The sequence below is a fragment of the Ips typographus genome, unplaced genomic scaffold, assembly GCF_016097725.1.
Source record: "Ips typographus isolate SLU unplaced genomic scaffold, UJ_Ityp_2.0 IpsContig93, whole genome shotgun sequence".
Taxonomy (NCBI): domain Eukaryota; kingdom Metazoa; phylum Arthropoda; class Insecta; order Coleoptera; family Curculionidae; genus Ips; species Ips typographus.
This window is the reverse complement of record NW_028098583.1, coordinates 182,894-204,486: the sequence shown is the minus strand read 5'-3', so window position 1 is coordinate 204,486 and position 21,593 is coordinate 182,894. Positions and strand designations below refer to the sequence as shown.

Here is a 21,593-nt window from a genome sequence, read left to right as displayed (position 1 = left end):
AATAATACCTAAAATTTCTTTTATAGCCCACACATTATTTTCCTGATTCTTTATCATACCCCAAAAAATAAAAATAAATAAAAAAACTCAACTATTGTTTTTTATCCATCCCAAAACAGACCGCGCGCCTCCACGAAATGTCACGTTTAATTTATGAGCCCTTCTGGGTTCACCAATTAAACTGACTCTCCACGACGTTAAACGTCGCGCCGGGATCTCAGTTTTTAGGGTATGAAATCAACGCTGAGTTTTTCTCATACAACACTTAAATCTATTAATATAGTATACACAAATGGATGCACAATACGGTTGTAAACATACAAAAAGTTGACAATTAACAATTGTACTTACATAGTCATAAGCTAAGGACTTAGCTTTTTCTGGCGATGGCTTGTCACTTCGCGTTTGGGGGGGAAAGTAACTTTGGAGAACGGAACATAATTAACATTGATCTTTTCCGCGAGGAGGAGTCGACATTTCGACTTCTCGGGTCAGCTGTTCGCACTACCGTATGATCGGTTCACACGTGATCCTCTACTGCTAAAGAAATCCGGCGTATTTTTATAGCCCTTGATCGGGCTGACGCAAGTTTGTTATTGTGCGCTTGTTTTTCACACTTTCCTGCAAAGGGCAGGTGGTGGTGACGCATCACCGATACGGTGCACGCCGGTGCATGACACATTTCGTGCATCGTGATGCGACCTTGCCTCGTGCGCTTATTATTTCGCAATCCTCGAATACTTTTATGTTTTTTAAGTTAATCAGTCCATCTTTCCAATTAACGGATTTTCCATTCGTGACAATATAATGTCTAACCTTCGTTGAACACATTTGTTCATCAATGCTAAGATATTGTTCTAAAGCCACCGAAGAAAATCTTTTGTTCAAGTATTCAACGAGAGGTCTAATCTTATAAAGCCTATCGTGTCCTGGTTGGTCACGAGAAATGAAGGTGGAATTGTTGTTGAAATGAATAAACTGGCGTATTTTTTCAAATTTGTTCACTGACATCACATCTGCAATAGGTGCAAATCTCAACTCTTCACTCCAGAATGATCTGATGTTGGGCATGTGTACCAGAGATGTATAAATAATTATGCCAAAGTAATTCTTCATGCCGTTCTCTGTAAAAACGGTTGGTCTTTCAGGCTTAGTTTGCACTGAATATAAGTTGGTTTCTTCAGTAGTCTGTAACGGGTTACTCCTGACATCAACGCCAGATTTTAAATTAAACCCGTAAATCTTAAATAAATATTCAGTATATGTATACTAGTATCTACATAGAACGCATTGCACGATAATACAAAAGCCTGTAAACTATAATCACACAACACTTACAATTAAATAGAAACAAACAAAACTAAACTTACATCAGACAGGCCTGTCAACGCAACTTACACACTAAGTCTTATTAGTGGCGAGGTAATTCAAAAACGTGCCACGGGTGATCGTCCATTAGTCAGGGTGACACACTTGTCCATCCAGGAATTTCGTGCTGTACCAAATACACTCTTATACGCAGGAGTCCGTTTACAGTGTCCAGTAGTAACTTTTCCTCGTCAATGTTAAACTTGGAGCAATCAAAAGCTGTAAAAGGTTGTAAATTCCCCATCTTATTCACCTAACAACATAATTATTTACCTGGAAGATTTGGCCGACATGCCCTGTGTTATCCAGCTATTTTATCTTATACAGTCTTAATTAATATAAATACTATTGTGATTTATAATATTGTTTAAATTTCTTAAACACCAGATAATTTCGCCTACTACTACGAAATCTCGATTCCAACAGACCTGCACGAACCACTTTTAACCGACAATCTTTTTTTACCTTACAAGTCTTAGCTATTAGTTCTTCTGAGAAAAAGAATGAGAAAAACTGAGAAGGAGTTTCTAATGACATTATTTCAGCAGACAACTCAGTATCCCCATAAAACCGTAACTGATCCTCATTCAACTCCAAAGATTTTGATTTTCAGTCAATGTCTTTTTTTAGTGCCTTTTTCTGTTTGGAAGACAAAAAAGTCGACAATGGCAAATCGTCATCATCATCGGACTGCTGGTTGACTTCTTCAACTTCCAGTGTTACCTCACTTTGATCATGGTTTTCATCATCAAAATCACTTTCTGGTATAAAAGAACAGTCCTCCAAACTGTCTGCATCGCTTACATCGCATCCGTCATCACTCAGACCGGTAAAATTCTCCCAATAGGCCGCAAGGTCCTGGTCTGTGAGTAGCTTATTTTTGCTCATACTAGAGGATAAAAAACAGAAATATCTTTAGAAAACTTATTATAAATGCATAATGTTACCGATCGGCAACTTCTAGAAAAAAACATGAAATAGAAAAAATGCATAGTGTTGCCGTTTGGTAACAAAACAAAGGTAACGTTATGAAAGCCTGAAATCTGCTCTATTTCTTGTTTTCTATGACATTTTGACGTAACTTGTCAAGTAAGGGTAATTTAGTGTCAAAGCAACGAGTGTCACAAAATATGTTATTATAATATGGTGAAGGAACTTTGACGCCAACACCAGATCTCTCCTGGTGGATTATTAGTTTTAAATTAAACTAGATTGTAGTGACGTCACAAATTTTCCAATTAGAAATATTTGCAATTTTATGTGTTTTTTTTTTTTTTAAAGTCTTTTTTTTCGCGCATCCACCAATTGTCAAGAAACTTTTACATTCTTTTGTATGTATTGATGGAAAAACTTTCTTCTTGACAAATGGGTAAAAAAAAACATCTGAATAAGTATTTTTTTTTGTCGAAAAATTACTAACTATCTATAATGATGGGCGGAAGAATCGGCGTTGCGACCTTTGGAAGAACATTTGCTGGATGACTGAAACAGCGATTTTCTGACACCATCTAAATCGCTGGGTTTATGCTGACTGTGGATCCTGGGTTTGATCGGAGTCTTCGGAGTCTTCGGAGTGCTCGGCTGCAAACAAAATATCGCATTTAAACTCCAAAGATTTTGATTTTCAGTCAATGTCTTTTTTTAGTGCCTTTTTCTGTTTGGAAGACAAAAAAGTCGACAATGGCAAATCGTCATCATCATCGGACGCTGCTGGTTGACTTCTTCAACTTCCAGTGTTACCTCACTTTGATCATGGTTTTCATCATCAAAATCACTTTCTGGTATAAAAGAACAGTCCTCCAAACTGTCTGCATCGCTTACATCGCATCCGTCATCACTCAGACCGGTAAAATTCTCCCAATAGGCCGCAAGGTCCTGGTCTGTGAGTAGCTTATTTTTGCTCATACTAGAGGATAAAAAACAGAAATATCTTTAGAAAACTTATTATAAATGCATAATGTTACCGATCGGCAACTTCTAGAAAAAAACATGAAATAGAAAAAATGCATAGTGTTGCCGTTTGGTAACAAAACAAAGGTAACGTTATGAAAGCCTGAAATCTGCTCTATTTCTTGTTTTCTATGACATTTTGACGTAACTTGTCAAGTAAGGGAGTAATTTAGTGTCAAAGCAACGAGTGTCACAAAATATGTTATTATAATATGGTGAAGGAACTTTGACGCCAACACCAGATCTCTCCTGGTGGATTATTAGTTTTAAATTAAACTAGATTGTAGTGACGTCACAAATTTTCCAATTAGAAATATTTGCAATTTTATGTGTTTTTTTTTTTTTAAAGTCTTTTTTTTCGCGCATCCACCAATTGTCAAGAAACTTTTACATTCTTTTGTATGTATTGATGGAAAAAACTTTCTTCTTGACAAATGGGTAAAAAAAAAATCTGAATAAGTATTTTTTTTTTGTCGAAAAATTACTAACTATCTATAATGATGGGCGGAAGAATCGGCGTTGCGACCTTTGGAAGAACATTTGCTGGATGACTGAAACAGCGATTTTCTGACACCATCTAAATCGCTGGGTTTATGCTGACTGTGGATCCTGGGTTTGATCGGAGTCTTCGGAGTCTTCGGAGTGCTCGGCTGCAAACAAAATATCGCATTTAAACTCCAAAGATTTTGATTTTCAGTCAATGTCTTTTTTTAGTGCCTTTTTCTGTTTGGAAGACAAAAAAGTCGACAATGGCAAATCGTCATCATCATCGGACTGCTGGTTGACTTCTTCAACTTCCAGTGTTACCTCACTTTGATCATGGTTTTCATCATCAAAATCACTTTCTGGTATAAAAGAACAGTCCTCCAAACTGTCTGCATCGCTTACATCGCATCCGTCATCACTCAGACCGGTAAAATTCTCCCAATAGGCCGCAAGGTCCTGGTCTGTGAGTAGCTTATTTTTGCTCATACTAGAGGATAAAAAACAGAAATATCTTTAGAAAACTTATTATAAATGCGTAATGTTACCGATCGGCAACTTCTAGAAAAAAACATGAAATAGAAAAAATGCATAGTGTTGCCGTTTGGTAACAAAACAAAGGTAACGTTATGAAAGCCTGAAATCTGCTCTATTTCTTGTTTTCTATGACATTTTGACGTAACTTGTCAAGTAAGGGAGTAATTTAGTGTCAAAGCAACGAGTGTCACAAAATATGTTATTATAATATGGTGAAGGAACTTTGACGCCAACACCAGATCTCTCCTGGTGGATTATTAGTTTTAAATTAAACTGATTGTAGTGACGTCACAAATTTTCCAATTAGAAATATTTGCAATTTTATGTGTTTTTTTTTTTTTTAAAGTCTTTTTTTTCGCGCATCCACCAATTGTCAAGAAACTTTTACATTCTTTTGTATGTATTGATGGAAAAACTTTCTTCTTGACAAATGGGTAAAAAAAAACATCTGAATAAGTATTTTTTTTTTGTCGAAAAATTACTAACTATCTATAATGATGGGCGGAAGAATCGGCGTTGCGACCTTTGGAAGAACATTTGGGATGACTGAAACAGCGATTTTCTGACACCATCTAAATCGCTGGGTTTATGCTGACTGTGGATCCTGGGTTTGATCGGAGTCTTCGGAGTCTTCGGAGTGCTCGGCTGCAAACAATATCGCATTTAAACCAACAAAACGACTGACACCTGTCAAATATCTTAATGTTGGCATGAAAATTGCATTCTTTTTCCAAGAGTCAAACAGAGAAACATTTTGATTCGTAAGTCACAACCTGTCAAAGTTGTAAAAATTGGTCATGTTTTTCAAATTAGACATTTTCGGTTAAATCTACTTACTGGTCATTTTGACCACCCTGTATAGTGTTTTTTTCTTCAAATGTCAAATAACCAAGTAATTTACTGTTAAATCCCAGTTGTTTGAATTTGACTGTCAGCGCCCATAACTCTGTTATTTTGACTGTTACAGGGTGGTTCAATATACCAATGTGTAGCTCTTGATATTCTCTTTTGACCACCCTGTATAGCATTTTTTCCTAAAATGTCGAATAACCGAGTCAGTGACTGTTAAAACTGAGTTGTTTGCTGTAAAGTTTCAGTATGATAGTTTTCACTTTGTCAGCGCCCATAACTCTGTTATTTTGACAGTTACAGGGTGGTTCAATATACCAATTTGTAGCTCTTGATATTTTCTTTTGACCACCCGGTATAGTGTTTTTTCCTAAAATGTGGAATAAGTGTACTAAATTTTTGCCACGCAACATAATATATGCATAATACATACCTTTCAAAACTCAAACCACAATTTTTACATCACTCAGTAAAACTCTGTTCAAATATACCACGTGTTGAAATTGAATAACACAAACGGATTGAATCAGGCGTGCCTAGTGAGCAAAATGGTCGCTTGTCCTTCCTACGCACTCCACTTGCAGCGATTTGATCGCGGCATGTAATTAGGAGGTATGTAGACAGGCGGACACACCATGCAATCAGTTCAATATTTGCCGTCCCCTGCGTTCCAGTATGATAACTAGCTATATGTTGCCAAAAAGCAACAACATGAATTTATTAAGTAACATTTGAACAAAATGCATATCTAAAATTTCCGTAAAATATTAATACTAAATACAAAATCCATAAGAATAAACTTACCATTAGTAGCTCGATGATAATCCTCCTCATTTAACTCAAACGTTATCAATGAGTTGGTTTCAGGATCCTGAACCTCCAAAATGGCCATTGATGAATGATTGATGAATTTTATGAATATAAACTAAACTCTGTTGTCTGTATTTACAAATAAAAATAAAATTTGAGGTTATGTGTGTTGTGATTATAACGCGTTTTGATCCGAAATCACATGTCGAAAGAAAGCAGCTCGGGTACCGTTTACAAATATGACAAATGCACTCTCAAATGTCAATTTTGTATATGACAGATAACAGGTGGTACCAGTCGCAATTTACAATGTGACAATCACGTGGCAAGCAGTTATCTGCACTCAAGGTGGCAGTCCGATCAGCTTCAACTTTAAAATGAACGAAGGGGCGGGACCAACTTTTTCTTAGGAGACCATTAAAATCCGTCTTTGTCTAAATCACATGTTTTGTGTATTATTTTTTTGTCGATTTTTACTATTTCTCGTAGAAACGTTTATGAATGAACACATTACACTGACTCTATACAGAAACAGTGGCGACACATGACTTGGCTTTGGGGGCCATGTTTGTGCTAAAATTTTGCGCGGGAATTTTTTTCCCATAAGAAGTAATGTAAAATGACTTTTTTTAAATTTAAATTTTTGACTTTATAATAGCAGATTTGATCGACTTATTGTGGCAAATTTTCTTTAAAGTATTGTTTCTTCAATATCTGTGAAATAAACCCGATTTTTGTATGATTAATTCCAAGTTTGAGGTTAGGTTAGATGCATGTTAGATGTTTGATATTTTTGTTAATGTTTTAAGTTATTGATATGTGTGGCTATATAATCTCTAAAAAAAATCTGACTTCAGGTTTAGGAGTATCAGGTATTTACTTACAAGACACAAGGGTTTTTTCATCTTGAAAGTAATTTTGTAGAATGTGTTTATGAACTTCAGTTCATGAGAGTAAGAATGCATTTGAGTACATATTTGAGTATGTACTTTATCTGTATGTGATTTAAAATGTGGGGTTAACAACACCAAGGGATACTATGTTTATTCAAGATAATATGGTGCTTTATAAAAGTAAGTACATATACAAAATGTTTGCTGAGGAAGTTTTTTACTGTAAAATTCTCACGATTTCAGTAATCAACACCATGATGGGATCAAATTACAACCAATGAACCCAAAACTGTACATTACAGAATTGACTGCTTTTGTGAGTAAAATGTAATGTTTTGTACATTCTGCTATTAAAATTCTATCTAGAAACTGTAAATATCAGACTAGGTATTTTTACTCTTACAATTTGTTATAAACCTACTTTTACTTGATACTTTACTTCTTGAAAAGACAAAAAATCTGCTTCTTAACCCAGATAAACCTAAAACTATTTTTTTTGGGAAACCAAGGGTTTTATTTATTAAATAGGGCTATTTTAACACTCTAAACCTCTAAAAAACATCAGATTTTTTTTTGGTTGTCAAGTTTTTTCTAAAACTGACGTTCTTTAAAGGAACAGTAGGACAATACCCTGTTATCGGATTACTGATCATATATTACATAAAATTATGAAGTATGGTACAAAATGAAACAATCCTTAGGATGTAGTCCAACGGAACATTTTTACATCTAAAAAATTTCTTGTGACAAATACGACATCTGGTTTGCTTATTTTGATATTCCACCAGATGGTCTAGTCTATCGAATCTGGAAAATTCATGTTCACTTTGTGATGGTCTTGACGGGCTCCTTCTAGAACTCTTCTTATAAGTTTCTAGTAGGTTCGTCGCTATGCTTCTAAATGCCAATTGGTCCAACTTTCCTAGATTTATACGGTGAAGTTGCCATGCATTCTGTATAGCCATATCAATGCAATGGCAAAATAGGGGAAAATACCATTTTTTTCCCCTAATGGAGATTCTGTTCAGGCTGATATTTTGGTCTGATCTGTCAACTCCCCCCATATTTTGGTTGTACATTTGAATAAGATAAGGTTGATCAACATTTACATGTTTCTTCTCGGCTCTTGAATATCTCTTTACTTTATTTACTGGCGAAACCGAAAGAAAATTCGTTGCGATGTTTGCGACATTATTATCATTCCATTTACATAATAGTATGGTTTCATTCCCTAATTTGTGGCAAAATGTTTCCCTGCTTTTCTTCTTCAAAGTTTTTGAACTCTCCAGGGGGTCAGAGGGAATCCTATTTTCCCTTATAGTTCCCGTACATTTGATCCCTCTATCTTTTAGTACTTCAAGTAACGAATACGATGTAAAAAAGTTGTCGCAAATATATGATAGGGACGATAGGTTTCAGAGGTTAGTACATCAACATATTGTAGAATAACACTGGCTCCTAATCCCTGATCCTTATATTTTTCGTGAAGTGGAGCTGTGGAACCTTGATACGGATCAAACCATACTATATATCCCAGCCTAGTTGTGCCAGCCCAAAACTTATAGCCCCAACGTATCGGTTTGCCGCGTATAAATTGTTTGCAGCCATGTCGACCATAATGGCACCATGGCTTCATCGACACTATGATTTCTTCTTCGGGTGCAAAACATCTAAAACGCTGATTCAACCCATCAAACAATGGCCTCATCTTCGAGAACTTTTCATCCTTTGAAGCTGCGTATTGTCGTTGCAGTGAAGATTAGACTTATGTATTGAAACCGATCCCGAGAAATAGATTCACAAAACCAAGGCATATTTGCATCTGGGCGATTTTGCAGTACATTTTGCGACGGTTTACAACGGCGTATCCGCTCAGAATGAGAAACCCAAGAAAGCAGTAAAATTCTTTCTCAGCGACAGTAGAGGTCTGATTTTTTGGGCTGCGTATATAGTTGTATAATTTATCAGCATTTGAACTATATCCTTATCAAAAAAATACATGAAGAGTTCTAAAGAAGATTTTTCGACTTTGTGGGCCACATACGTCCAACCAATTAGGAAAAGGTGTTGGTCAATTCCACATCGGACCATTTGACAGTTGACTTTTTCTGGACTTACTTTTGATTGACAGTTTTTTCTTCTTGTTTGCAAAGGAACTTAGCAGTATCTCGTCATCAGAGTCCCACTGTCTTCATCTTGTTGACTTTCACCGTCATATGACAAATTTGCCTCTGAACGTAATTGGCTTCCTGGAAGGTTATTGGGAGTTACAAAATTTTCATCGCCAGAGTCCTCGTCTGTGAGCTCTTCATTGGCATTTTCCGGCGGCAAGATTGTAATACTGTCTGGTGCAGGGGAGTCGAGATCAAAGTTTTCTAATTCCTCAAGCAATTCGTGCAGTTTTAGAGGTCTGTGTAAATTATATTTAGATCTAAAACAAAAAAAAATGTAAACAACACTAGTTGCCGAAACAGAGTATATTGTCCTAGTGTTCTTTTAACGGAACATCATATTTAGCACGTGTGTAGACATGGTGAAATAACAATTAGCTTAGGATTATGTTTATAAGGTCAAGGTTAACGTTATTAAAAACAGAAAAGAAGTTAATTGAAAATATCACGAATAAAAGTTAATACTTACGCGCAAGGATCCATGATTCACTAACAGAAACAAATGCACAGAAATAGAACCGGTGTGAATAATTCTAAAATTGCTCACGTGGATCTAAACAGTATAAATCCACCGTCAATTATGCTTCTCATCGCGTATAAGATGCGCCATCTATTCGAAAATTATGTAGGTATTTATAGAAAACTGTAAATTAAACTGTTCCTTTTACGGAACGGTAGGCTCAATGGGATTGCTGCAGATTCGGTTCTAGTGACGTTGGCAAAATGTCGTGAAGTAGTCGTGCTCCTTTAAGAGATCTACGAACTTCGAAATGAAATTGTGTATTCGTTGAATTTGTTGCTCGCCGCTAGTTTGATTTGCTTCTTTATTTTCTGGAGTGGTAGTACAAAGGTCTTTAATGAGCGTTTGCCAGCTAAGTTGTTTTCGTTCTGTATGATTACTTGCGTTAATTCTAACCATTACAATATCAGGTAAAAGGAAGTTGCTCCACTTGAAAGAAGTTCCAGCAAATTCAGAAGACAGGAAATCTCGCATGGTGCCATCATTGAATTGGTTAGTTGAGGTGGTGAAACGTCTTCGCAATCGCTATAAAATATTTAATCTTCACGTGCCCTCCATAACTTTACAATTTCTCGACGCTTACTAATTTCTCCCAAATAACATATTAAAGAATTATCATTATTGCACGTATCTACAGCACAAATATCGCAATTTAAGTGGCCTTTAGTATGTTCGTGAACCAAAATTAAACTTACATCTTTAACATTGTATGCCACTTTTTCCCAAAACGTATTACTTAATGTACGGTAACACTTTGCACAAAGAATCATTATAGTTCCATTTGATTCTATCATAGCTGAATAGTAATAATTGCAAAATGATAACATGGTATGGTGTTGTGTTGGGCGATTCCACAACCACCAATTTCTTGTGCTTCAGTAATTTTTCCAGTTCCATTTTGTACACGCATATCTTCGGGTGCTTCATAGAAATTATTTATTTCTTTGATTTCTTTAAAATTTCATTATTGGGGGTAAAATTCGCAGCAACGATATCTATCACTTACGACATCTTCACCAGTTTCTAAGTCTGCTTCTGTTTCACTATTCATCGGCACTTCTGGTGATGTAACAACGTTGCACAATTCTTCTAAAGCTTCTGCACAATCACTAACTGCTGGTGAAGTAGACATGGTTTAACTCTTTGCGGCACAGGATTTTGCATACTTTTTAAACGCTAGTTGCACAAGAATAAAACTTGCTTATAAATGAAAAATTTTAACCTATAATACGTTATACATCTAGGGTTAATTCAATTTTAAGATTGTGTAAATAACTAAACTGTCAAAATGACAGATAAACGGTGGTTCATAAAATTGACCAGCGTGCAACCAAAGTAAAAAGAAAACAAGTTCGGTCATTAAAACTTTTATTAAAAAATAATGCAAATTATGCTTTGTATTACTATGAAAATAAAAGTATTTTTACAGTTTTCAATTACGCTTAGGGTAAGCTATACAGTTGTTGGCCCCTTCAGACAACAAATTATTTTGTAATTTCAAAGTTAAAAAGTAGATTGAATTTTTTATGTACTAAAAATTAAGTAGATATTTAATACTTTCAAACGTTTTATTCATATTAAAATGGGTTTAACAATTAACAAAAAACAAATATTTAAAAATATAAACAGATGAAATGTACAGTAGTTGGCAATCAAAATCAGTTATTGGCCTAGAGAAAATGAGTTGTTGGCCGCTGTTAAGACCCCTGTATTTAATTAACAGAAGGGTTAAAACATAATTATACCTGACTAAAATAAGAACCTAGGTAGATTAAACAATTACCTAAATGTTCTACTAGAACTGCCACAAATATAAAAAATGAACATAAAACTTATTACTCTATAATAAAACGTAAGTAACAAAAAATCTAATATTTGAAACAAATACTAAAATCCCTAAGTTCTTCAGGTACAAAAAATAACACTTTAACTTTCAACTATTTTTAGCAATATTTATTGGGATAACAAATATTCAACTTTTGTTTTTTAAACAGGTTAAACAATGAAATATTGGAGAATTGGATTTGTGCAAGTCAAATTTTGTTAGGCATTCAAAGTGATATGCTCTTGTGCAAGAACTACATTTTAAACCACTCTGTCGTTTACTGAAGTGTACAACTATAGCACATTCCGTCAGTTAACCCTAGTTAGGCGCGCCTCAATTTAATACATTATTGATCGCATGGTGTATTTTGTACACCACATCAAATTTAGGGAGTGCTTGCAAAAATTATCTTATGTAGGAAAAAATTATTAAAAATAATACTCTGGCAAAATAACAGATTATATTTCTAGATTAGTTAGGAACATTCTTTCCAACATTTAAATCAGACTAAATAAAATAAACAGTTTAATTAAAAATATTTAATGAAGCCCGTAGATAATGCTTATTCACTGTCAACTACATCCTTGTTGCTACAATTTTGACATTTTATCGCTTTTTGACTATGTTCTTTGCACACTGAACACTTGCAAACGTCGCACACCATCGTTGTAACTCTGTTCTTGGCCCTTCCACAAATAACACAACGAGCTCTTATTTTACAGGCGGCTCATCGTCAGGGTTGGCCACACTTTTGTCTTCTCCCAAAATCCTCTTCAGCAAAAGTTTTATATCCAACGGGACATTTGTAGATAAGCGGTCTTTTAGGTGAGGTTTCATCAAGGAATACGCAAGATTCTTCAAAAATACTCGTCTAATCACCCCAGAACCTTTCACTCCTTGATACAGAACTTGACTGTTGATACCGGTTATGTTTAGTAATTGAAAGAATAAACACAATGGCCATCTCTTTGTCCTTCTTGAGACAGAATAATTTCCACACAGCTGATCCACTGTGTCCACCCCTCCTTTCGTTCCATTGTAATCAAGGATCAAATGAGGTTCTTAGATTCTTCGTCTATTTTATCGTCATTATGCATAGTCGAAATTAGCACTACGGCTTTATTTTTTTTCGGTACATACGAAGTAATCATTACTTCTCTTTGAAACCCGAACAATGCAGATTGTAAAGCTCTACGTTTGTCTGGAAGAAATTCACTGGGTATCTCTCTTTTGTTTTTCCTTAGTGTTCCCAGGAATGATATCTTATCTTCTCGGAGCAGAGATAAACGCAAGTGGTATGCTTGAGTACCAATTGTCGCAAGTTAGGTTTCTGTTTTTTCCTCTAATGTGCTTAGTTAACCTTTTTTACAACATCTGAAGGTGAATTGCTTGAAAATAAGGTCCTTGTGGCTGTTTACCACAGTAAACCTCGATGTTGCTTGTATAAAATGTTTTTGCATCACAAAGAGCAAAAATTTTCAGCCCATATTTAGCCGGCTTATTAGGAATGTACTGGATAAACCCACATCGTCCTCTAAACGGTACCAACATTTCGTCTATAGTGACAAATTCACTGAGGCAGTAGGCATTTTTTGCAATTGTCTATAAACTTATCCAATACAAACCTTATTGGTGCTAGCTTATCAGTCTCCCGTCTTTGAGTTCTTGTATGTACATCGTCAAATCTTATTGTGCGTAGGAGAAACAAAAACCTTTTGCTGCTCATACAAGCTCGAAATACTTCTATTCCTGAACCGTCTGTATTCCAAAGTTCTAAAAATGAGGTATGGCCGGCTTTTTTCACACCCGAAAGGATCAATAACCAAGGAATGCTTGTAGTTCATTCATAGATACATATTTTGCATCTCTATCCCTTTGAAATTTTTTCTTGATGCTGTCAATATAGACATTGGTGCAGCGTAATATCTCCTCAAAATGTCCACGGAGAAAATTTGGAGGAAAGCATCTACTTCACTATCTATTACACGAGACAATTTTTTGGGTCCTGGTAGAATCTTTATTATATTACAAGCCATGGTTTTTGCGGTTCGGGCAGCAATAGAAGTTTTTCTCCATTTGGTTGTTTTATCGCGACCCACATAAAACCTATTTTCTTGTTCACTTTCATCGTCGTTTTCTACTTGTTCCTCTCCAGATAGTTCAGAAGAACTGTCATGCTCACTTTCATTTATCACCTCTTCTTCAAGGTCAAAGTCTTCTTCGTTGTCAATTTCACTTTCCAAGGGCTCTGTAGGGTTATCATCAATTTCCAAAAACCGGGCTAGTTCTTCATCAGTGAGTTTTTTTAGGATTTTTGACTTGAACTTGATCCCTGAAACGAAAATCGAATATGTAGAGAAAATAGTGTAACCATACTTCAATAATATACCGAATATAAATGAACAATTTACTTTTTATATCTGGAAAATGTACTTACATAATTAGGCGCTTGGTGTACTCTGTACACCACTCAGAATGAAAACGCGTGCTCTTCTTGCTTGGAATCTTCAATCAAACTGAAAATTTGACGGCGCGGAGGTGTGACTGTTACTTAAAGATACGTAAAGTGGGAATAAGGGGTAACCGCGCTTGAACGATCTACATCGAATTCTCCGCGATTGGTGTACGAAATACACCGGTGCGCCCAATTAAGGGTTAAAATACAATTTTTGCTTTGAATCAATCCAATTTGATCTAAAATATTTTCTTGAGTAACTTTAGGCGGTACGTTTAAAGTTATGTCTGATATTACTTTAATTTTAGGAGAATTAGGAGATTCGACAAATAAAAATCTGGAGGCTTTATTAACTTTTTCCAGAGTATACAGGAGAGGTTCCTTCTCTTCGGGTGTTCTCTCGAGCCGTGAAGCCAGTATTGGAGCCGAGATAGGAGCCTTTGATACAACGCTCTTTTTCTTTGGCTTACATTCTTTTCATTTTTCGAGGATTGTTTTTGTATTTCTTTTTGTAATTTGTTTTCTACCCGTTTCTGTTTTCTGGCTTCTTTTTCTATTTCTCTTTGTCTTTTTGTTTCTTCTCTGTCTGTTTTTATTTTTTTCCATTGCGTCGATGTTATGGATCATGATCTGATTGTCTTTTTCCCTTTCTTTGAGGTGTTATTGGCCAATATAAGAAATCTTTTAATGAGTTTTTAGATTCAGTTTGATCGGATGTAACTAATTTATTTGCCTCTATCTGGGTCCCCATTTTATCATTATCAAATTGGAAATGAGCTCTTCTTCAGATATTACTGGGTTATCCATTTTGTGGTTCCGAAAGTAAACGTAAATAAAACACACTTCCATTTAGAATTTTGATCAAATTTTTATTTCAATATAATGCTTAGACCTTGCCATTATGTATGGAATACAACATCATTTAAATGTCCTCCATGTGACTTCTTACAGGACTCGATCCTTGTGAGATTTTCCACGACTCGCCGGCACATTTCAGGCAATATCTCACCCATAACTTGACGTATGTTGGTTTTCAGAGCTTCAATAGTTTGGGGATTGTCGGCATAAACACGATCCTTCGCATAACCCCATAAAAAAAAATCCAAAGGCGATAAATCGCACGACCTTGGTGGCCAATTGACATCACCGAAACGAGAAATTACACGTCCTTCGAATTTTTCTTGCAATAAAGCTAAAACTGGTCGTGTTGTGTGGCTTGTTGCACCGTCTTGCTGGAACCACATCTCTTCCAAATCCATATCATTAATTTCAGGCCAAAAAAAATCGGCAATCATTTGGCTGTAGCGATGAGAATTGACAGTTTGAGTGACGCCTTCTTCATTTTCAAAGAAGTACGGGCCTATCACTCCTCCAGACCAAATGGCGCACCAAACAGTGACTTTTTGTGGATGTAATGGTCTCTCAACAGTTACATGAAGATTTTCACTGCCCCATATGCGACAATTTTGCTTGTTTACATAGCCACCGAGTGAAAAATGTGCTTCGTCGCTGAAGAAAATTCGATGCGAAAAATCGTCATCCAAACGTTGTTGTTCAAGCACCCAATCGGCATATGTTCTACGCATTCCATGGTCAGCGGGCTTCAGTTCTTGTGTCAACTGAACCTTATAAGGATGGAGATGCAAATCCAAATGCAAAATACGCCATAGCGTGCCGTAAGACAGGCCCAAATGTTGCGCACGCCGAGGAATGGATAAATTCGGGTCTTCTTCAACACTTTCACTTACAGCGGCAATATTTTCCGTCGAGCGTGCATTTCGATGATGTACAGTGTGTAAATTAAGTATGGAAACAAATCTGTATTTTTAAAACCAAAATAGATAAAAATATTTGGTTTGTGGCATTGACTGTTAACCAAGGTTCCGGAATTTTTTGCATCAGAAAAAATTTTTCACCCCCTCAGGGGGGGTTGGGGTAGGGGGTAACTTAATTTTTTTAAATAGCAACCCCTATTGAGTGACCCTTCATTTTGAAGGGTTTGTCAAAAGAAATACAATGCCGTAAACCCGAGGTCGATATCTTACCCCTAACCAGAATGGCGGCCATTTTAAATTTCGAGATGGGCAAACGAAATCCAGTGTGAATACCCATATTTACCTTGTAAATGGGTTACATTGGGTAAGCCGAACTCCAGATACCATTATTAGATTGAAAAGTGGATGTTTTTATCGTATTCAAAATTTTGCCCCAGCCCCCAAAATAGGGGATTTCGGGGGCAGCCCCAAATTTTTAAACGCAAACCCCTATTGAGTGACCCCTCGTTTTGAAGGGTTTGTCAAGACAAAAGCAGTGGCACAAATCTTAGGTCGATATGTCATCCCTAGACGAAATGGCAGGCATTCAAAAACTTGATTGGGTAAATAAGCGCCCATTTCACCAATTAAAAATGTTGAATGCCTGTTATAGTAGCCCCTATTGAGTGATCAGTCATTTTATAGCTTTTGTACCGCTAAACCTGTCACAAACGAATTGTTTGAAGTACAGATAAGACAGGAAATAAATAATCTAGAGCACAAATAATACACATCATAAATAATAACACATAATAAAACTAATTTAATACTGTAAAACACACACACAGACAAAAGGTATTACTATTAAAGTAATGTTTGCTGCTATTACCTGAAGAATTCAAAGATGTTCGAATTGATGGCCAAGAGCAACTTGACAAAGTCCTAAGCGATTGTAAAATTCGTTTAATACTCTGCCAATTGTTTGCTGATCAATTGTCCGTGCTTCCGCCAGAATCCTTTCTGAAAGCTCTTGTAAGTTTTCTGGTCGATTTACATACACTTTACTCTTAAGATATCCCCATAAAAAATAATCCAAAGGGGACAAATCGGGAGATCTTGCAGGCCATTCTATGGAACCCCTTCTACCTATCCACTGATCTGGAAAAGTCTGGTCCAAATAGTCCCTAACATTTACAGCGAAGTGGGGTGGAGCGCCATCTTGCTGAAACCAAATACTTTCATCCACGGCATGCTCTTCATCCTCAGGAGGAAACTCTCTTGAAATAGCGGGTACAATAGACTCGCGCAACAGGTCCAGATAACGATCACCATTTAAATTACCTTCAATTATAAAAGGTCCAATTACCTTAAATCCAACTAATCCTGCCCAAACGTTAATCTTCTGAGGGTTTTGTGTATGGCATTCTTGAGCCCAATGTGGATTTTCATCAGACCAGTACCTCGAGTTTTGTCTATTGACGTGTCCATTGAGGCTGAATGAGGCTTCATCAGAAAATACTATTTTTGTTTTAAATAACGGATCTTGGATACACCGCTGCATCATTTCTTCACAAAATTGAATTCGACGATCAAAATCATCCTCGTTCAATTCATGAATTAGCTGTACCTTATAAGGATGAAATTTTTCGGCTTTCAGAGCTTTATGAACCGAAGCGTGACTTAAACCTAGATTACTACCGAGCTGACGAGTAGATGTAATGGGATTTTCTTGAATACTCAAAAGCACATTCAGTGTCATGTCTTCTGTTACAACTGATTTAGGTCGACCAGTTTTACGTTTATTTGCTACATCCCCTGTTTCCAAGAACTTAGTACAGATCTTACTTACCGTAGATCGGTTTATTTGATGATCTGGGTACAGTTCATTAAATAACTCACAAGTTTCTTGATATGTACGTGACCTATCCCCATACCCAACAATGCGGAGAATGTCAATTTTTTGCTGTGTACTTAAAAGAACCATTGTTAAACAAAACTACAGAAGCACTTGAATACACCTCTCTCTACAAAATTAACTAAACCAGAATGAGTAGATGAAACATTATCGAAAGAATATCCTTTAGAAACCCAAATAGCTACTGATAAGAAAGGGTAAATGGGAAATCCCAAGTTAGAAACCGGTTTTAAAGTACGTTGTGCATCTGCATTTCGAAGGAGCTGAGATAACCAAAGCTACTTAAATTATTTCTAAAATTCCAATTTACTATTTCATAATTGCCTCTCTTACTTAATTACTATAATAATTTTTATAAAATGTCTTTTTATAATTTTATTACATAATTATAAAACATAATTAATTGACATTTGGTTCTTGACCACCATTTATAGGATAAACGGATTTTTTATCATTCTGCACGGGGCTGAAAAAAATTTTTTCTGATGCAAAAAATTCCGGAACCTTGGTTAACAGTCAATGCCACAAACCAAATATTTTTATCTATTTTGGTTTTAAAAATACAGATTTGTTTCCATACTTAATTTACACACTGTATAGGCCTTAAGACATCAGTAACAGATCCAGTCTCTTCGAATTTTTTCACTGTCTTTCCAATTGTACGCTCAGATGGACGATTATGTCGACCATAATCTGCACGTAATGCACGAAACGTACTTACTACTGAATCACTATTTTTGTAGTAAGTTTTCACAATTTTAACACGTTCTGCAGTAGACAAACGATCCATATTGTTAAATGGCAAACCTTCAACTAAAAATATGATGCCTCGGATGACAGTTCTGTTTGACATATGTCATTGAAACAGGGCTGTGAAATCCGGACCACGAAATGGATAACCCTTTATAATGGGAATGTCCTCTATATTAAAAATTTGACTAACACTTCATTCAATAAGTCCCGGGACCAACTAAGAAAAACAATTATTTTTCATGAAATTCGTCTTTATTCATCAATATAGTTCCCTTCTAGAGTGATACAACCATTCCAACGATTTTCCAACTTTTCTATACCATGTTTATAGAACGATTTTTCCTTGGCCCTCAAAATACGCTTCAGTTTCAGCGATGACTTCCTCATTTGATTGATATTTCTTTCCCTGGAGCATTTTTTTGAGGTCTGAAAACAGCCAGTAGTCGCTGGGGGCCAGGTCTGGACTATACGGTGGGTGGGGAAGCAATTCGAAACCCAATTCGTTGAATTTGACCTTCGTTTTTATGGACTTGTGACACGGTGCATTGTCTTGATGAAAGAGGCTTTCGCCGGGTCCAGTCCACTCAGATGACTGCCGTTTTGATTCAGGTGTGTAGTGGTGGATCCAGGTTTCGTCCATGGTCACATATCGGCGCAAAAAATCCTTTTTATTACGGTTAAACAGCTCCAAACAGCGCTCTGAATCATCAATTCGTTGTTGTTTTTGGTCAATAGTGAGCACTCGCGGCACCCATTTCGAAAGCAGCTTTCGCATACCCAAATGTTCATGCAAAATTGTTAACACACTACCTTCTGATATCTTTGAGGCCTCAGCTATCTCACTCACTTTCAGTTTACGATCAGACAATATCATTTTGTGGATTTTTTTTATGTTTTCTGGAACAACAGCCGAATTTGGGCGTCCAGACCGTTCAGCGTCATTTGTGTCTGTACGACCGCGTTTAAAATCAGCAAACCAACTACAAATCGTTGTTTTCGATGGAGAAGAGTCCCCGTAACATTTTTCAAGCCAATGTTCTGTTTGGACGGTGTTTTTTTCCCATCAGGAAACAGTGTTTAATCAGCACACGAAAATCACTTTTATTCATGTTTTAAAAAACTCAAAAGTTGTTCAGTTTAAAAAATTCTCACAAACAAAATATTGGAGGGAATGAGCTCAGGATTTGACAGCTGTCGTTTGAAAGATGGTACTTCAAGGGAAAAATATAAAAATGCGATTTGTAGTGCCACCTGTGGGTTAGTCCCGGGACTTATTGAATTATGTGTTATTTTCTGATGTGGAAGTAAATGAGCTCTCTTCTATTATAGCATCTGCAACGTAAAAATTATTACAAATATCTAGAGATGTATCAGGTCGAGTATCTGGTATTTTTGATGATTTTAGCTCAATTTTGGACTCACCGGTTTCTATTTCTGATGTTTTTGTTTCATTTATGATTTCAACCTCTTCATCTGGTTCTGGTACTTTTTCTGGCTCTCCTTCTGGCTCTGGTATTGGAACAAATTCTTTAAGTACTTTATTCAGCAATATATCTTTATAAGTGACATTATCATCTATAGCTGTTATTATTTTAAGTTTATCGGGCCCTATTATACTGACAAATTTCTCATAGGACAATGTATTTCTGACCACTCCGATATTTATCTCAGTACAATCATCATCTTTTTGTTTTGAAACTCTACCAATACACTTGGAAAACTCTATAGCATTTACATTCCAAGGGCAAATGCCACAAGCCCTGAACCCATTGACAAGTCCCACCGGGTTATGTGAATTTTTTATTGCTTTCTGCAAAATGGGAACAAATTTTCCTTTTGTTAAAGAGTCAGTCGGATTATCTCTTTTCCAGTCAGTTACAGCACGCTTCCATCCCGCTTTTATTGGTCGAAAGGCAGCTACGTCCGCGGGCTGAAGTATCCGTGTAGCATTCGGGCAAATAAGAATTATTTGAAGTTTTTGACATAAATTACTCCGCTGCAAAGTTAAATGCGTGCTATGTCCATCCAAAAAAAGAATAATTGGAAATATTGTGCCCGATTTTAATAAAAAATTATACAAGACGTTAGAAATGTATTCATAAAATGTTTCGCTTCGCATCCAACCTGTTTCTGTGGCCCCTATTCCCCATTCTTCTGGAACCGATTGAATAATATAATTCGGTAATCTTTTATATGGGAAGATTACCATTGGGGGAGTTAATAAACCTGTGGCGGAAAATGTAAACATCACGGTTATATTGGATTTGCAAGAACCAATTTCCACCTCATATACATTAGATGTACCCCTTGAGGCGAGTACTTTGGAATTTTTTGGACACAAATAGAAGTTTGTTTCATCTCCATTAAATATTCTGGATGGGTCTTGCAGAATATGGAAATATCCCTTTTCTTTTAAATATTCCTCTATTTCACTAAACCACTTTTTCAAATCATTTGGGGAAATATTTGAACTAGCTTTTGTAACAAATTCAGCTGTTCGTGAAGCCAGTTGTGGATGTCTGTTAAGAAACGATTTGTACCATCCGTTCCCCGGACAGTTATTTGTAAATGAGTTTGCCTTTGGCTTCATATCTAGGAAATGCTTCACAGAGTATAAAACATCTTCCTTTCTTCTTGGAAATCCCTTTCGATGACATTCGAAAACCCATTCCACCAGTGCAGTTTCTTCATCTTTGATTAGAACTGGTGCAGGACCATGTCCAGTTTTTTTAAACTTATCACTTCTTCTAAATTGTAACGTGGCACGTGGTATTTGGAACTTTGTAGCAGCTTTCCTAATGGGCATTCCATCATCAATGGCTTTTAACGCTTTTTGAATGTGTTCTTCAGTGTAATGCGTGGCCATTTTTTCAAAAAATCAAACTCTGAAATATTAGACAAAACACTTTTAGGCGCAAGTGCGTTCAGTCGTTGGCCACCCTAATTTTAGTGGTTGGCCCCCGGCCAATTACTGGAAAATAGGAAAATAATATGTCGTGCAACACAAATATATCACTCTAATGAAAAACTAAACCAAAAAATAGGCTTGGGTTACTAAATTTATACTTATACCAATTTTTAGTTATTGGCCAATAACTAAAAATGTAAACTTTTATTAATGAAACGTTCGTTCCGAGATTTTATTTCTGCAAGTTTTTTAGCCACCAAACCATCAACGACTCTTCTTCTGAATTGTTTCAAAGTAATTGCAGGCAATTTTTTTTTCTTGTAGAGAATAAACGCGTTTACTACGCAACAGTCGACAAAGTAAAAAAAAATTCGCATCCACCATTTCTTACTTTTTCTGTCA

General features: G+C 36.1%; 2 protein-coding genes and 1 long non-coding RNA gene across 5 annotated transcripts; 1 reads left to right on the top strand and 2 right to left on the bottom strand.

Annotated features, from left to right (window-relative positions):
• Positions 1-1,243: 1,243 nt before the first annotated feature.
• On the bottom strand, positions 1,244-4,878 carry LOC145739994 (uncharacterized). 3 transcript variants are annotated; one of them, XM_081995318.1, is made up of 7 exons: positions 4,825-4,878; positions 4,131-4,291; positions 3,808-3,968; positions 3,114-3,274; positions 2,789-2,949; positions 1,371-2,257; positions 1,244-1,317 (listed from the first exon to the last, which is right to left on the bottom strand). In XM_081995318.1, exons 2-5 carry the CDS (start codon positions 4,197-4,199, stop codon positions 2,891-2,893), a joined length of 450 nt encoding a protein of 149 aa, XP_081851444.1. In that variant the 5' UTR covers positions 4,200-4,291; positions 4,825-4,878; the 3' UTR covers positions 1,244-1,317; positions 1,371-2,257; positions 2,789-2,890. The 3 variants fall into 3 exon arrangements, with proteins under 3 accessions (XP_081851444.1, XP_081851442.1, XP_081851441.1); XM_081995316.1 differs by having other exon boundaries at positions 1,244-1,587; positions 1,642-2,257; XM_081995315.1 differs by having other exon boundaries at positions 1,244-2,257.
• Positions 4,879-6,687: 1,809 nt separating this feature from the next.
• Positions 6,688-7,271, top strand: LOC145739995 (uncharacterized). The gene is made up of 3 exons (XR_014181315.1): positions 6,688-6,869; positions 6,922-7,070; positions 7,134-7,271. It is a non-coding gene; the product is annotated as an uncharacterized LOC145739995 (long non-coding RNA).
• An 11,337-nt stretch (positions 7,272-18,608) lies between these two features.
• LOC145739991 (histone-lysine N-methyltransferase SETMAR-like) lies at positions 18,609-19,157 on the bottom strand. Its single transcript, XM_081995312.1, has one exon. The coding sequence runs from the start codon at positions 19,155-19,157 to the stop codon at positions 18,609-18,611; it is 549 nt and encodes a 182-aa protein (XP_081851438.1).
• Positions 19,158-21,593: the final 2,436 nt, after the last annotated feature.

Excerpts from the sequence above, each read along its gene's own strand:
- LOC145739994 (XM_081995315.1), bottom strand. The coding sequence starts at position 4,199 with ATGCAGACAGTTTGGAGGACTGTTCTTTTATACCAGAAAGTGATTTTG. Across the intron at positions 3,969-4,130 it reads TGATGAAAACCATGATCAAA|CCGAGCACTCCGAAGACTCC; the intron begins GTGAGGTAACAC and ends TTTTGTTTGCAG. Across the intron at positions 2,950-3,113 it reads TGATGAAAACCATGATCAAA|CCGAGCACTCCGAAGACTCC; the intron begins GTGAGGTAACAC and ends TTTTGTTTGCAG.
- LOC145739991 (XM_081995312.1), bottom strand. The coding sequence starts at position 19,157 with ATGATATTGTCTGATCGTAAACTGAAAGTGAGTGAGATAGCTGAGGCC.